Source organism: Nesoenas mayeri (assembly GCF_963082525.1).
Source record: "Nesoenas mayeri genome assembly, chromosome: Z".
In the NCBI taxonomy this organism is placed as follows: domain Eukaryota; kingdom Metazoa; phylum Chordata; class Aves; order Columbiformes; family Columbidae; genus Nesoenas; species Nesoenas mayeri.
The window spans coordinates 11196041-11212771 of record NC_137542.1 but is presented as its reverse complement, the minus strand read 5'-3'; the positions used below and the strand labels follow the sequence as shown (position 1 = coordinate 11212771).

At 40.0% G+C, this 16731-nt stretch overlaps 1 protein-coding gene across 1 annotated transcript; it reads right to left on the bottom strand.

Moving 5' to 3' along the window:
* Positions 1-519: 519 nt before the first annotated feature.
* On the bottom strand, positions 520-1086 carry IFNK (interferon kappa; the record flags this gene model as incomplete). Its single annotated transcript, XM_080362448.1, has 1 exon — positions 520-1086. One exon carries the CDS (start codon positions 1084-1086, stop codon positions 520-522), a length of 567 nt encoding a protein of 188 aa, XP_080218574.1.
* Between the last annotated feature and the right edge of the window lie 15645 nt (positions 1087-16731).

The window sequence follows — 16731 nt, the reverse complement described above, 5'->3', positions numbered from 1 at the left end:
TCTAGCTGAGAAGGTCTACCCATCATTGTTTTTGTATTTAAAGAGGTCCAAGTCATGTTAAATTCTCATCTGTTTTTTAAATTAGGATATTTTTAGCATACAGGGCTCTTGGAAGGCCTTTCTTCCTTACGCATGTCTGCATCTTGTACTTTTTCTTCGTTAGTGAAGTAATGCAAAAATAAAATCTATTTGGTGTCCAAATGCAAGAGTTTCAGGTTGTAAAACAATTGCCATATTCTGTGGAAAGATTACAAAACTTTTTTAAGGTGTGAAGAGACAATACAGAGGAGTGATATCCACATGTTTTTTAAAGAGTTTATCTTCTACAGAAGCAGTGGTACCAAGTGCCCCTTCACTTGAGAGTACTCTACATGTTTAACTTAAAGCACTGAAAGCTTTTTGAAAACAAGTGCCAATTACCAATTTGAAAATAATTACAATGTGGAAATTAAAAACCTATTAGATAGGGGGAAATTATCAGATTCTTACTAAGAATCAAAAAGAGAAGATGTTACCTCTTTATGTTGCTTGTTTTTTCAAGAGGCTGTCAAAAATTATAAGGCATGTTCTCAATTCCATTTGGACTGCTTCCCAGGAACAGTGACTATATCGCTTATCTTTTAGGAAACTGGTGATCCTTTGGAAGTATTTTTTCACACTGAAAGTAGCACTTTTTAGGATCCGTGTTTGAAAGATGTTTCTTGCTTTTGGTTGCTCTTCTGACAAACATATCTCTAATTCTTCAATTTGCTGATGAATTCCATTTCGGAATTTCTCAATCTTGCTTGTATTCCAAGCACCAACAGGAAGATTTTTGCTGAAAAGTTGAAAGATCTGTTGGAGGAACTCGTAGATGATCATTGTGACATTCTTCTGTGTGACCTTGGTAATCTCCATGGGGAATCTGAAATCAGTTGTTTCACTGAGACATTGCTGTGAAAAATAGCCACCTATTGTGCACAGAATGTTCATGTTATGGTAGTTCGCTTTGATTCCTTGGAAGAGGCAAACTGGATGCGAAATTTTGATGTACAATGCCACTGTAATGCAAACTTGCAGTAAACTTCTCTGAATCAAGATGGTCATGCTGATGAAAAAGTCAGTACTATTTTCCTTGACTTTTTGCAGATCCGTAAACTTGCAGTTTCTTGGTTGTGTTATCTGTGCTCACATTCTTCTCTTTCATGTCTCTGAATTTATTTCCTTTGTATGAGATGCTGGGTATTACTCATTTTGTAGGAATTGCATTTCTATCAACTGTGATCCTGCCAATGTTTACTGTTGATTTCAGTTTCAAACAGTTGCAAAGGTTTGCTCATTTCTGCTTTGACTGTATTTAGATCAAAAAAGAGCAAGTGAGTCAGTCTGTTCAATCAAGAGGACATGGACAGATTAGCAGGTTAGAATCTGATAAGAGCATTTCATGTTCTCATATTCTTACTAGAACAGGCGGTTTTGCTTTATACTGAGAAATTTTACTTTTATGCTTAAGTTGGCAAAGACTGTGAAAAAGAATCACATCCACAGCCAACAGATATGCAGATATGTGCTCTAAGCAAAACATAATTTTATTGATGTAAATACAAATGTCTTTTATTTGTAGGTCAAGTTGTTCTGTTTGGGGAGTGGCTTAAATTTTATTAGCAAAAGAGCACTATTGTTGACACAAATATTGACTCACTGGGGGCTTATGTTGCTATCACCATGCTGGTTTAAAAAAAAAAAGTATATGCAAGTATGTATCTTAAGGCAGATTATTTTTTTTCTCTGATAGTTTGCTGCTCAGAGGAGCTTTCTTCTACTTCATCACTTGAGAAATCAGCCTAAATTTTTACACCTGTAAAGGAATCATGCTTTTCTGCAAAGAAGAGCAATTCCTACATTGCAGCATAAGAAAACTTCTGTTCTGAAGCCTCCTCTTGTGAAGACAAGGTTTCAAAGAGATTGAGTTTACTGTGTTGGTAGCAAATGTCATATATTCAGGACCACTCTGCCAGTGTAATGCTGGAACTGATCTCCCAGTGTCTGGCCAGTGTACTTCTCTGAATATCAGGCCTTTGGGCTATCTTGTAGTAAGACTGCAAGTAGCCACCAGAGTGTTAATTTTAAGTGGCCAGAACAGTCTCAGTCTTTTGTGATGACAGTTCTGAGACAGTGCTGGAGACACACTGTGGCTTGAAATGAAAGTGCCTGGGTGGTTCCCAAGTATTGCACTAGCAAGATGTCATGTTTCTGGTGTGGTACCAGCCCTTTTCACTGATTCCTGTAATTACAGTATGAGAACTCCCTGGTGGTTGGAAAGGAAGGCTGGGCTGAATGATAAAATAGGCAAAATTACATGCTTTTGCTTCTCTTCTTATGGAAACCTTTAAGGATTGTTAAATCACCCAAAGTGATTTGGTCACTGAAGTGTACAGAGTTTAGAAAGCCAGGGAACATGCCCTTATGTAACTCAGCCTGCATAATTACAGGGGTATTTGAAAAAAGAATTCAGGAATGGTTTTGAGATTATAAAGCGTTTTGTTAAAAAACAAAACCAAAACAAAACAAACAGAAAAAAAACCGCAACAAACAACCTGTAAATTTTCGGGAGGACCTGTTACAGTGTGGTAGACTGAAAGATTGTTTTGGATAGGCAGCTTTTTAAGCAAGGCACAGGGTGACTTCAGCAGTTTCAAAGTAGAACCGTAGTATTACATTAATGCTCCTGTGGTTATTCTTCTTGTTTTATTACTGCTGATGCTAATACTGTAGTAATATTGTGGTATTATTGTAAATCATCGACAACCACAGATCTTCACAGAAGTTAACTTATGAATGAAATTGTGGGGAGGATGGCTTTGTATTTGGAAGACTGGACAGAGAATCAAGAAGGTTATGGTAGATTTAATGCATGGATTTGCCACAGATGTCTTTTGGTGAGACATTGAATTACTTTCTCTTTCAGTTTCTTTTTTAAAGACAGGAAAATTTCCCTTGCTTTTTGTTTGCTGTATCTTCTGTATTTGTTTGTACTCCTTAGCACATTTAAGAAATGACTTCTAGTGTTTAAGGCATGTAAACTTATTTGGAGATGTTGCCTTAGTTATATATTTTTAATTTTTTTAAAGTCTTTGCACATATCAAAGTGATTTAAGCTGTCATTAGTATGTAGTGTTAACATGTAGTATTAAGAAGATCAAAGTATCTAATTGAAGTTTAGTGTAAAGGTTACTGAAGCTCATACTAGAGCAGGGGTGTCAAACTCATTTTTACTGGGGGCACATCAGCCTCACAGTTGCTTTCAAAGGGCCGAGTGTAGGAGTAGTTACGTTTATCCAGTCCTAAAATTACATTCGAGGCTGATGTGGCCCCTGGTGAAAATGAGTTTGACATCCCTGTACTAGATGGACAGTTATGAGTTCTCTTGAAATCATATCTGTCACAACAGATGCCAGGACACAGAATGCATTTACTAATCATTAAACACTGCCTAAAGCATCAGCAAATAGAATATCTTTCTTTGACTTTTTTACGTTAATATAAAGTTAGTGTTAAAAAAGGCAGTAGAGCATTTCTTTTTTAACTGAGTCAAAAAATTCTGGCTTTAATAGACATGACTGAGCAGAATAAAATTAAGTAGCGGACTGAATCAGGTCTTGATGCATGGCTGGAAGTGTTTGTGAGCAATTGGTTATGTATACTGAGCTGAAATGGGTTAATTCAAGGCATCATATGAAAATAAATCACTTGAGATTCATATCTGGGTTACAGCTAGACTAATCACATTAAGATTAGTGTCTATACAGTTATGCCAGAGAGATCTAAGTCTGATCCAAAAGTTTTACCATTTGGGAACACAGTTTTAATATCTGGCCACAGTTTTGATAGTTTAGTTCAGAATTAAATGCTAATTCATCTCACCTTTAATTTGGCTCACTCTTTGCAGTTAAAATCTCAGGACAAACTTTCAATTTGGTCTACATGCACAGGGCTCTGTTGCGTTAAATTGAACACCATCAATTTAAATCGGGTGAGGACCAGTCCTTTCATCTACTAAAGCAACATTAAAAACAGCTTAGTGTTGCATGGCAAAGCTGGCTCTGATTCACTGTTAAACAGTTTTATTCTTTTTACACATTGGAGAGCAGAGTTACATCCCCAGGTATCGCTTGTTTTCCTTCCATTGTGATTTCACAGATAATCTATGAGCTGTTTGGATGTTGTGAAAAAATACTAAAATATGGATTCAAGGGGTGATTAATTAATAATTAAGAGTCTTTTAGCAGTTATTGGAGAAACTGAAGAAATTTTATTTTATCAAAAAAAGGCAACAAGGGAAGACCCATTCACAGCCACTTTTACATGAGGTGATTGTAGGTGATGGAGAGCATATATTAATTGCAGAAGAATCTTTTAGCCATGATTAGGGATCAAGAGACCTGTTGACTTTGTGCTGCTTGTCTAGGGACAAATAAGAACCATTTGTTCCCAGGGAAGCTGAGTTGTGTCTACACAATGCTGTGTGTAACTCCCCTACTTTGTGGGGACTTTAACCACATGAAGATTAGCCTCTTCCAAATTTAAACTCTCCTTCCCTGAAAACACAGAAAGGAAAAAAATACATACACATTCTACCTTCTGCTGCAAACCATCCACCCTGCTACCAATCTCCTCACACTGGCCCTTTCTTAAACCATTGCTGGCTGTTACTGCAAACATGGAAATACTTTCCCGGTGGGAATGAGAAGAGTAGCTTGAGTAAGCACATCAGAAGGCATGAATCTATGCTGTTGTTTCAGTGCTTCAGGTTTTTCTAAGCTTGGCATTACATTTTTTTTTTCTCTTGAACACCTCACTGGTGTTTGGTCAAGGGACTCAGAAGAGCCATTTTGTTGCTAGTGAGGTAAAATGTGTTTATTTGTTATTGCTGGGGGTTTTTTTGTTGGTTTGGGGTTTGTGTTTGGTAGGTTTGTTTGTTTATTTTTTAAGAATAATTTTTTAAAATGACTCCATTACAAAATTTCTGTGCCTGTAACAAATGTAAGCATCAAAAATTGTTGTTGTACTCACATAGGCTGTCACGCTTCAGTGAAGGCTAAAGAGCTTTTCTTGGGCTGTGGATCCCATTTTGTGCCAAAGCTGCTGAGGACAGGAAGATTTTGTGCCTCAGGTGGGCGCTGAAAAAATTCAGGGGTTAATGCCAATCAAAAGGACTAGGAGTCAACTGAATGGAACTGATATCCCAGATCTGAATTCACCTAGGTGATGCCTGGGTTCAAAGTGTTTTAGTTTCCCTGTGTTTTAACTGTATCTTCACACAGTAGGTACACCTGGTTGGTACTTGCCTTGGTAGTGTTATACAGCTTTACCCAGGCTCTATGTCAAGGTTGTCTACTGGAAGCATTGTGAGAAATACTGAAAAGAGAGGAAAAAAAGGCTGAGGCTCGATAAATGGAAATCAGTTTTGAATCTGGATGACCCTAGTTTCTGAGGGAGAGGTCACTTTAATTTCTGGATTGGTTTTGTTTCACTCAATATTGCCCTGTGTGCTTGTTTAAAAAGTAATGGTGATAAACTCTGTTAGTTTTTTATATGACACAAACTTGCCTGCACCCCACAGTGTAGCACAGAGACATTAGCAGGTGGGGGAGCCTGAATACGACTTTCCCAGCTGCTCCTAACCCCATCACATGAGGCATCAGCCCAACAAATGCCTATCTGCACAAACCCAGGGGACCACAGGGGCACAGTGGCAGACAGGAACCCAAATTAAGGACTTGGAGGAAGGGGCCCTTTGGGTATTGTCCTGGGGGAGCCTCACCCTGGTGGCCTGGGGGAGAAACACATCAAAGTGAGTCAGTGCTGGAGCAACTTACAGACTTCCTGTGGGTTGCTGCCCAGAGGTAGGCACATATTATGAGATGCAGAGGAAGAGCATTTCAGGATTGCGCAGGACCTGTTATGAGATGTTTAGAGAAGAAACCAAAGGTTTCAGGAAAGGGATAGATATGGGTGTTTGGGAAAGGAACAAATGTGGCAAATTACAGGGATGAAGGGATAAGAAGGATTGGTCATGTGTAAACAGAAGCTGGTTAATACACTTCTCTGGTTGTGCTGTACACCTGAACAACAGTATGTCCTTTCTTAATGAACTCCATTTCTAAGTATTTTCCTGGGTGCAGGTCTGTATTCTATAGGGGGATGTGTGTATGGGATCTAAGTGCCAGCACCCAGAGTCAGACCACACGTCACAGGGCCCACACATCATTGGTGCCAGCAACTGGAGAGTCCAGAATGAGTGGACTTCAGGTCCTAGAAGCTGGACTGAGTGTCAGAAATTGGTATGTCTGTGATGTCAGTGCCTGCAGTGAGAGTGTGCGATAGAGCCTGTGAGTTCTGGAGAGTATGAAGCTAGGCTATCCAGAGAGTGGATTGTGTGGTCTGAGAGCCATGTGCGTGTCTGTCTCTCAGGTGACAGCACAGGAGGGGCTGTTGAGGGGATCATGGGAGTCCCAGTCATCTGCTGTGGAACTCTATATGGATGTGCTCGCACGTGTGTGAGGGGGTCCATACCAGCAAGTGGAGTGGGCTGAAGACTTGGTGGCCCATATTTCCAGGTGTCAGCATCCAGAGACAGCTACAGGGCAGATGATGTGTCTGAGCCCAGCTGCTGGAGGGGTTCACTTTGTACATATGTGTATACGTAAATATCCCCACTAGCAGACCTCCATCCCACTCAGAACGAGAGAGAAACAGGAAGAAGCTGTTGGTATTCATGTGGCTGCTCTGTGTTTATCCCTTGTGTTGGTCTGGTCATGTCTATGTGTATATATGTCTTGTACATGTTTGCGTGTGTGTGCATACTGGGAATGCATGCTCAGCCTCACTACTGTGTGGAGCTGTGGCAGCCTCACCTCTGTTGCGCTCCTGAATTCTGCCCAGCCTGACAAATTATGGTTGTTTTCTCTCAGCCAGCAACCAGCAATTCTAATAAGAAATCCACAGTCTCATCTAAGTGCTTACAAAGTACCCATCTCACCTCATTCATGTTGTTGAGAGCTGTACAAGTGAATGAACACTTGCAGGGATAAGAAGAAAAGATTTCTCTTTACTGGAGTATCTGCCAAGGGGAAAACATAGAATTCATAGCCTACTGGAAAAGTTGTGGTGGAATACCCTACAAAAGCTGTTTGGCTTTCCAAGGAAGTTTCCATCTGGCTGCACTGTCAATCTCTCTATATTAGATTTTAAAATGACTCCTAATGTTTTCTCACTTGCATTAGTCAGTGCTGGTCCTGTTAAGATTGGGTGTTTTTGTGGTAAAGTAAGAAACAAAAATGCTAAACTCTATTCCAAGAGAGAGACTAACTTGGTTTTCCTGATAAGCAGCACTTCTTTCCTTTTGGGAAGAGTGCAAACATCACTATATGTCTTCTTTCAGGTGTGAAAAACCCTTAGGCCTGAATTGCAGATTCCAATAAACATGATAGGGAAAGCTCCACCCAGCCAACTTGTTTACCCCTAACCACAGAGGAAATGTTTCATGTGTTTTTTAGAGATCTTTGTCACTCAAATTACTCTTGGGAGGAAGCCTCTAATAAGGCACAGATTATGTCAAGCTTAGAGTGCAGTTTTACCACACACAGCCACATTGATCAAATATGAATATTTAGCTCCCACCCAAAAACTTGGTTCTCTTTCTCTCCTGTTTGGTGTTAGGACTGTTTCAGCTCAGGAAACTAATGTGACTGAAAAGCCAATCCCCTTCCCTTTCTCAGGGGGAAGGGGAGGGACAGAGAGGAGAGGATGGAGAGGGACAATTTTTTGCCTGCTTTTCTACCTTGAACTGGCTCATTGGAGTAGAGCTGGTGCTGGCCTGTAGGGATGACGAGAAGAACATGACTATTAGCACAGGAGCAAGACCTGCTTTCATCAGCTGGCAGCTTTCAGATCAGCTGAGGTGATAAGTTTAGGCTTGGGTGATCTGATCTTGCTGATTTCCCATGGTAAGGCATCTGAAGAAAAAGAATTGTTTTCTTAGCTTTTAGAGTGATGCCAACAATTTGCATTGTGTCTCTTTGCCTTCGAACCTTTTTAAAAGGAGACGTGACACTAAGAGGCTGGAAACTTGGTAGTCTGAATTTAGGAGCTTGTACTCTGTGGAAGGCAACCTGAAGTAGCCATGTGAACTTGCATCATCATTGTGGCATTCAGAAGTCCCCTTTTGCAGGAGAGGGAAGCATTAGCTATATTGGAAAATGTCTCAGCTCCTCATTTCTAGTACTTGATCCTGAAACTGCCTGCAGCATGTAGAACAGAACAAAACCATTTAAAACTGAACTAATAAAAAGCTAAGAATCATACCAATTTAACGTGAGATTTCTGACCACTGTATGTGTGCTGCAGACCTCTCTCTTACAGAGCTGATACCAGATACAGATCAGTCTATGTTGTATGTTAGCCTGAGTATTAGAGGCTACAAATGTGCAGTAATACTATTCCACTTTACAATATATGCATACAGTGATTCTGTAGGCTATCCTGTATCATCCTCATAATAACAAATAACAGAGTATTTCTGATCACTTACACCAGGTGGAAGGCAACTACTGTTCTGATGTAATGAAAACTTATTTTTGTTGCTGACAATGACAAATCCTTTTTATTTCAGCATGGCAGTTTGCTTGTGAGAAGTGTCTTGAACAATGAGGCATGACTATAGGAAAACTGCTGAGTAGTGATGCAAAATTGCCCAGACACGGTGAGGTGAAGATTTAACTGTATCATAGAATCATAGAATAGTTTGTGTTGGAAGGCACCTTTAAAGGTCATCTAGTCCAACTCTCCTGCAGTGAGCAAGGATGTCTTCAACTATATTAGTTTGCTCAAATGCCTGTCCAGGTGTGTTCATAGTTTTAAAAATCTTATTTCATGAAGTAATGAATCCTGGTTTCTGACCTCCTTTAACTTGTTTCTCCAACTCCTCCTACTTGTGTTCTGTCAAAGCTTTCGAAAGGTTAGACAGAGGACATACTGCAACTAATTTTCAACTCCACATGTGCTGAGCCATTAGGTTTTTCCTTAGTGAGGTCAGTAGGCTTGTTTTCATCCCTCTCCAGCTACTAATTTTGTAAACTATGGAGGACGGTATTTATTTTGAAGTTTGAACTACTCTCTCAAAAATAATTGAAGCTGGATGATGGCTTGGAAAGTTACTGTGGGAAGCGAGACAGACAGTTGGACTGTGTAATGTCTTGTTTCCAGGAAATTGATTGAAAAGTGTAAGAGTTATAGTTATATATTTTCCCTTAAAAATCTGTTAAAAGTTATAACATGTATAGGTAGTATGTCTTTGGAATTTAGCTTTGTTATCAACTGTAGTTGCAGTGGACTTTTTGTGAACACATGTGAAATGAGGTGAGGACAGAGTATTGATACCAACTTGGTTTGACAACAGAAGTAGTAGCCGTGCCAGCTTCTACTTTTCTCTTGTGTTTATAATTTTATTTTATAGTGATCATGTCCTCTAAATTTACATATTACTTAAACCACACTTTTCATGCCAGCTTAAGCAGGTGCATTAAAGAGTGAATCACAGAATAGTGGATTTTATCTTGAATTCGTAGGTGTGCCACATCAGTCTGACTCTGTCTTAAATGGAGCGAGCTAATCTTGTTTTATTTTAGAACAGGCAGGTGAAGAATTGAGTGATGGGCTGTGGTCTTACAGGCTGTGTAACTTGCAGTATGTTGGCCTGTTCTTAAAACAGGAAGTGCACAAGGAGAATACTTCTCTAATTGCACAGACTCCCACACACATGCGATTGCTTAATAATTGAACCTGTCTGCCCATGATGATATAAAAAACAGCAAACACAGGTGGTTTACACTGTATTTGTATATTTACCTGATTGTTTTTCATAGTTGAACCCAGGGTTAGAAACTCAATAGAGACAAAATGGGATGTAGCCAGCAGTCTTTGCTTTGGTGTCAGCTGTCAGCATTATAAATTGCTATTTAGCTGGCACTTAAACCAAAGTCTGTTGCAGTTCCTGGATCTTTTTGTGAGAAACACTAAGTGGAAGAATGAAGAAAGGGAGAAAGACAAAAAGCACAAGGAACATGAAGAGGATATTTTTGAACAGAGAGAGGACTCAGAGGGATAGAAACTCCTTATAGAGAAAAAAGGGAAACCATTTCTGAATCTTTCTATGATCTTACAGCAGTGCTGAGATCTGTGTTTTCAGCCTGTGAAGCAGGATGGGAGAAGCTGCCTATTAATTACCATTCAATTTGCTGTAATCATGGTATCTTTTGTACACCTTCAGTATTATTGGTAGTTCATAAAGAATATCTATAGTCTTAAGTTTCAAGTCTTGCCACAACCAGAGTAGTGGTCTGCAAGACAGTGACTCTCTCAAAAAACTGTTTGCTTAGAAGCTTGGTTGTGTGGCTTGCCATCTTAGGTTCTCATTCATTTTTCTAAAGAAAACTTGGACTTCTGTCCCTGGCGTGTTAGGAGAGGGATTCAGTCTTCTCAGTTAGTCAGCTGGGTGGCATGCTTTTCAGAGGGCAGATGTATTATTATTTGGGAGTACTCTTCAGATCTGTGGTGATTGCTGGCTCAAAAATTATGATGGCATCTGCCTCTCTAATAGCAGATATTGTGTGTGATACAGCTAAGTTTACTCAAATAATTTGGACTGCATCAAAACCATAATGTACGGATGTGTGGGTGGCAAAAGATGTGATTGAAATGGGATAAAGAACAGCAAGGTAGCAATGCAATTTCCTAACCATTCATTTATGTAGCAACCAGAATGATGAAAGCATCCTAAAGGGCAGTAGGTCTAAGGCTGTTTTGGCTTAAAGCCAGTTTTAAAAAAATTACAGGTGCTGAAGTTTGTTGTGAACATAATCGACATTTTCAGTATTGTTCAAGATTCAGTAAAACTGTAATGGATTCATTAAAATGTTAATAAAATGAAGCCATGTACTAGAAGTGCTAAATATATAGTGAAAAAAAATTCAACACCATTATCTTCTGGGTGTTGTGGAAGGATGTGTGTTTCTGGTAGGAAGTAGGAGAGGGAAAGAGCTATACAACCTGGGCAGAGAGGTATTAAACGATGTAACAGATATTCTTGTTTCAGTTATGTTGTGTGGCGGGGTACAGCATCTGGGCCACAATCTGAATGAATGGAGGAGGGTGTGTTGCTGATCCAAGTGCTTCTGTTTGGAAGACTGCACAAAAGTGAGGGGAAGGCTGGGGTAGAATAGACATGTCAGATGTTAATCACCTTCTACGACCAGGCAATAAGTGATGTTTTGAGGGGATATTATCTGGTGTTGTTTTTCTTCAGTTAAATACAGTTATCTTGAGTGTACAAATTATGATTTATGTAAGGTTCTACAAATTATCTGCAAAAATTGTATCTTGCAGCCCTCCTGGGAATACTTTTCAGTCAGTTTTCCAGCAGCAGAATATTAGTGCCATATATTCAGATTCTGAAACTTGGAGTGAGCTGTTAAGAGAGTCAGAAGACTCAGTCTGAGTGCAGGTAGCGCAGAGCTGTTCACGCCGTTGATTTCTCAACACATTTGGGTGACTTTCCTTCTCCAAAGCCTTTTTTATCTCTTCAGTGATCTGTGGTTTTTTGGTTTGGTGTTCGTGGGTTTTTTTGTTTTGTTTTGGGGTTTGTTTGGGGTTTTTGTGTGTGTTTTTGTTTGAGGTTTTCTTGCTATAATTATTCTGAACCAACCTCTGCTTCTGATGTCTTAAGGGTTACATGTGTGAGTTTTATGAAGTGTTATTTTGAGGGACTATGAATCTTACTAGTGGATGGGTTTTAAGCATGTGTTCAGTGATATACTGGATGTGCTGGAATTTGTTCACTGCTGTAACCACTGCAGCCTCCTGTTGGTTTGGATGTCTTTGATAAGACAGCCTCTCCTGTAACATGTGTTCCCCAGCATCTACTCTTTCTTGGCAAAAAGTGCCAGGATTTAGGTGCCTTTTAGCAGTTCCACCTAAAGTTCTTATATCCAGCTTTGCTTTAGGAGATATGAGGCCATGGGATGAGGTGTGGTGGAAATACCAGCAAATAAATGTTTGTAATGGTGTTGCTCTGGTCGGGGTCTAAGACAGAAAGTCACAGCAAGTGCTGCACCCAGGTGTGCAAGTAGCAACTGGAAGCTATCAGGTTTTCATTTCTTCCTGGTCAGAAATTGTTGGGGAGTTACTGAAATTATGGTGTGGGAAACATGCTGCGTAAACTAGTTATGTAGGAGGAAGTTTAGCCACCTTGACAACTCCCACCTTCAAAATGTAGTGGTTATACAGTCAATTTTTAATTAAAATCACCAACTGGCTTTCAACTAGAGCTAAACTGAGAAATGCCAGGCTGTGGTGAACTGTCTAGTTCACAGCAGAGTCCTTCAAATGGCACCTTCCAGAGATTTTCAGCTCTGCATTCCATGTTTGCTGGTGGCTATGGCCACACAGACCACAAGGAGTACTCAGTTTCCTTCAGAGTAAGTGGTTTGCTCTAATTGTTGGGAAAGAACCCATCTTAACCCTTCCTGCTGGTCATTTTTGCATGTTGTATCAATAATGATTTTTGTTCCCTTCTTTCTGTACTATAGGGTATTTACTGGCGACAGCTGTGGGCAACTTGGTTTGAAAAGCGAGATACTTAGCTAGTGCTGGATGAAGGTTGTTCTGACCACAAACTGTAAAGAGCAATCGAATACTGTACTTCAGCCTATACAGTGTTTACTGCAGGGATTAATTAAAAAAAAGGAAACACAACACCCAAACCCTCATTCCAGATCAGTTTGTGAATAGAAAGGGTTTTTTTCTGTGTTAAATGCCTTCTGAAGCACAGTGTGGGTTAAGCAGTATGTAGAAAAGGCTTTGAAAGGATTTTAGTTCACTAGAAAGTTAAAGTGGAATTGTAAACTAGGAAGTTATTTTTCTGTGTTTAGGAGGAGGAAGGCAGTTCCGCAGTTGTTCCCTACAGCATATTGTTCATCAGGGGCTCACGCATGAGAGTCTGTGCACAGCTATCCAGTCAATATGGTCCTGGCTTCTTACTGTCTGCTAAACTGCATTAAAGGACAGCACATTTTTTTCTGTCCTGTATTCTCCCTAGGTGAACAATCCTTGTTACAGCAACGGTTGTTTCATGAATTTGAGAGGAGGCTGACTGTCCTCAGAGGAGGTAGTTACTAGCCTCAGTGTTCTTTCCAAGGTTACATGTTTGATATATAATTTCTTTGAGGTCATTTACTTGCTTTCATTATATTTCAGGTATCACAGATGGCAAAGAAAACATTGTTTTTCTTCTCCAAGTGAGTCCTGCAGGATCACTGATTCAGAGCTCTGCAGTGTGGATTATTAGCTCACCCCAGGTATTCTGTTTCTAGCCTGGTTTATGGGGTGGTGCATATATTTAGCAGAATCTCTGGTTTCTTCCCTGTGCCTGACAGTAGATCATTTTGACCAAATGAAAAGGCTGAGCATGATAAAATTGCAGGGTGTTGATCAGAATGGTTCTCTGCAGAAAAATCTCTTCATCTATCAAGTCAGTTTAGTCCTGCAAGCTAAGACCAACATTTAAATCAACATAGTGGATGACTTATTTCTCTGAATTTTGAAAACACAGATCACACAACTAGACACTTATGACCCTATGATCAACTGTAGAGGCTATACCTTGTGCCTGCATGCTGCTGAAGCACAGTATGACATGCCAAGTTCCAGGCTACCAGTACACCAGAGCCTTGACCTACAAAATCATCATCTCTCTCAGATCTGTGAAATCTTTTGTATTCTTCAAAAGACACACGTACAAATACCTTGCCTTTATATCTCCTTGGTAGGAGTTTGCATATATCCATAATCAAATGTATTGCTGCCACTCTCACTACTTGACATATCGAGCACTTTGATCAAAACCATCAGAAACAAATATTTGTTGTGTTGTTTCATACACTTAGCTTTTCTGATAACCATGCAGAGCTGTGTTTTAAAGTCAATGGATTGGGTCCTACACCTGCTGGAGCTCCATTTCTGCACAAGGTTTTAGATTTATGCTCTAAGTAATTGAAAGAGATTTGCAATTAAATTATTGGGGTTTTTTAAGTATTCCTCCATTTTTAAAGAACTATGCATTTTGCCTTATCTTGATTCATTCCGCTTTATGAAGACAAATAAATGTCACCCCTTTGTTAATAATGAAGATACCTTCACTGTCCTGCTACTGAACTGTTTCATGCCCATAGCAATCATACTCAGTTTTCAGTTATTGTCAGTCAGTTCAAGGGGCTGCATAGGCTTGACCTCAGTTTCTGACTCCCACATGATTTTAGGCAACTGTTGTCTCTCAGCAACACAGAGTTAAGGGTAGTGTTTTGTAACTGAAAATCACCATGCCCATGTTAATAATTACCACTGTTTATTGGAAGTGGTGCAGTGCACCAGCTGAATATGCCATAGCCCCCTTGCAGATATTTGATTTGTAAAACATCTCTGAAATCCTGAGGTAATTACGACAATTGCTGAGGCCTTGTGTCACCAACCTCTCTCTCCCCTGTTCACCCACGTCACATTAACTTGAGCTTTGGTGGGAGAAGCCAGATTCAGGCTAAAGGGTCTGAATAGATGTGAGCTGATGTTCTTATATCTGGTTTTCAGTATACTTGCAGGAAGTCCTATTTTTCTCCATGGAGTGTTAGTTATTTGTCTCTGCCAGCATAGTGTATGTAATATAACTCTGCCTTTTTATCTGTTTCTTTGCATACTTTCCGTGGACAAGAAAATGAGTGGTTTTAATTGAAATGTCACTGAGATGGAACATATGATTTAGATTTTTTTTCTTAAAGCAGAACACATACATGGTTTCTTAAAGCTAAGATTTAGACAAAAAATAAAACCGAGTCTGGCTACTGTTTGGAGAATAGGGCTCTTGAAGTTCTAGAACAGGGGTGCCAAACTTATTTTCACCGAGGGCCACATCAGCCTCGTGGTTGCCTTCAAAGGGCGAACTGTAATTTTAGGACTGTATAAATATAACTACTCCTGCAACCCTAAAATTACAGTCGGCCCTTTGAAGGCAACCACGAGGCTGATGTAGCCCCCGGTGAAAATGAGTTTAAGACCCCTGGTCTAGGGGATAAAGTGCTGGCTTCTAGCAGATAAGCCATTGTATTGCCTTGTACAGAAAGACCTGCCCTCTCCTTGTGGCCTGGACACAAAGGAGCAGAGAAAGGCCCTGATAGGAGATCTGACGCCAGATTTGTGTTTCTGTGTGTTTTGCTGCTCCCTATCACTCACATAACCTGAGTAGCATTTTTTCAGATTTTGGCAGAAGCAGGGTTAGGGAACTCATTCTGTTGCTATTCCTACTGCAGTAAGCTGACCCTCCCAATCCACCAGCATGGTAACTGCTTACAAGACCAATGATTATAACAGCAGCTGGCAAAACCCCTTATAAAGGGTCACTATATTAGTGGTGGAAGGACACAGCACATTACAAAGGCTTGGTAACTGAAAACAGAGGCTGTGTACTTACAGAGAATGTGGTTTGGTGACTGTGCTTGCACATGTGCTAGCCACAGCGCAGACCACTAAAAGCCCGTGAACCAGAGAGACAACTGGAAGAACCTGGGTGTGTAATAGAAAGACAGCATTCAAAGGTGCTGTCATAAATGCATGCTTCACTGTGATCGGTCAGACTTGAGCCTCGGTAGGTGCCTGAGCTAAAGAGAGTTCTCCACCTGCTTTAAAGGTTTAAGAAGTCTGTAATTGTCATGGCAAGCACTGATTCACTAAACCATCCATGGCTGAAAAACCACTCCCATGGGTTTCCTGTTCCACCTGTGTCATCCTCTGCCTTCCACTCAGACCTTTCTTTATGCTGTTCTGTGCTGTGTGGCCAAGCAAGAAATCAAAGAAATTGATTGGGATGAAAAATCACTGGTTTGTGATCCTCCCTGCAAGAGGATATATAAACAGCTGGGCCAGCTATCACAGGGAAGATGGTAGGAACATGAAAGGTTGGGCAGGACTGACTTTTCAGGAAAAAAAAATGTAGCCATGCATACCCCTGCATGGATATCAGTCTGTAAAGGGTTAAGACCTTAAATTCCTGGATGACAGAGGAACAGAGGCTGAACTTAAGTGTACTCTAAACCATGTATTTTTTGCAATTTCTTTACTGTGGTTCTGAGAGATAACCTACTTCAGTTCATCTTAAAGTGTATGCTACAATTAGGCCATGTTCCTGACTGGACTGCTGTAGGTGCTGTTACAATATAAACTTGCAGTGAATAAATAAGTGCCAAGTTATGCTCAGAATCTTCACAGCGATCAGTGTACCTTTCCAGAACTTCAGATGAAGTTTAACTACATTAATACTTGTAAATGGCAGTAGAATGATACTGCTTGAGAGGCAAGTCCTCTGTTAAAACACAAACATTAATCCCCATGTTGGAAAGCATGCTTCATTTGAATTAATTAACAGCTTTTAAAATCAGTCATATCTGATTCTGCTGCTGTCAAACAGCTGATGTATGTAATCATAGAGAAGACTGCTGTTTAGGTCAACTTCTAATTGTTTTGTACAAACAGTTTTCCTAAAACTGTAGTCTGTATAGAAGGGATATTTGTTGAAAGAAGTGGAATTAAATGGCTGTAAATAAAGCACAGGGATACTAAAATGTAATAGTTTTATCTAACATCACTTCT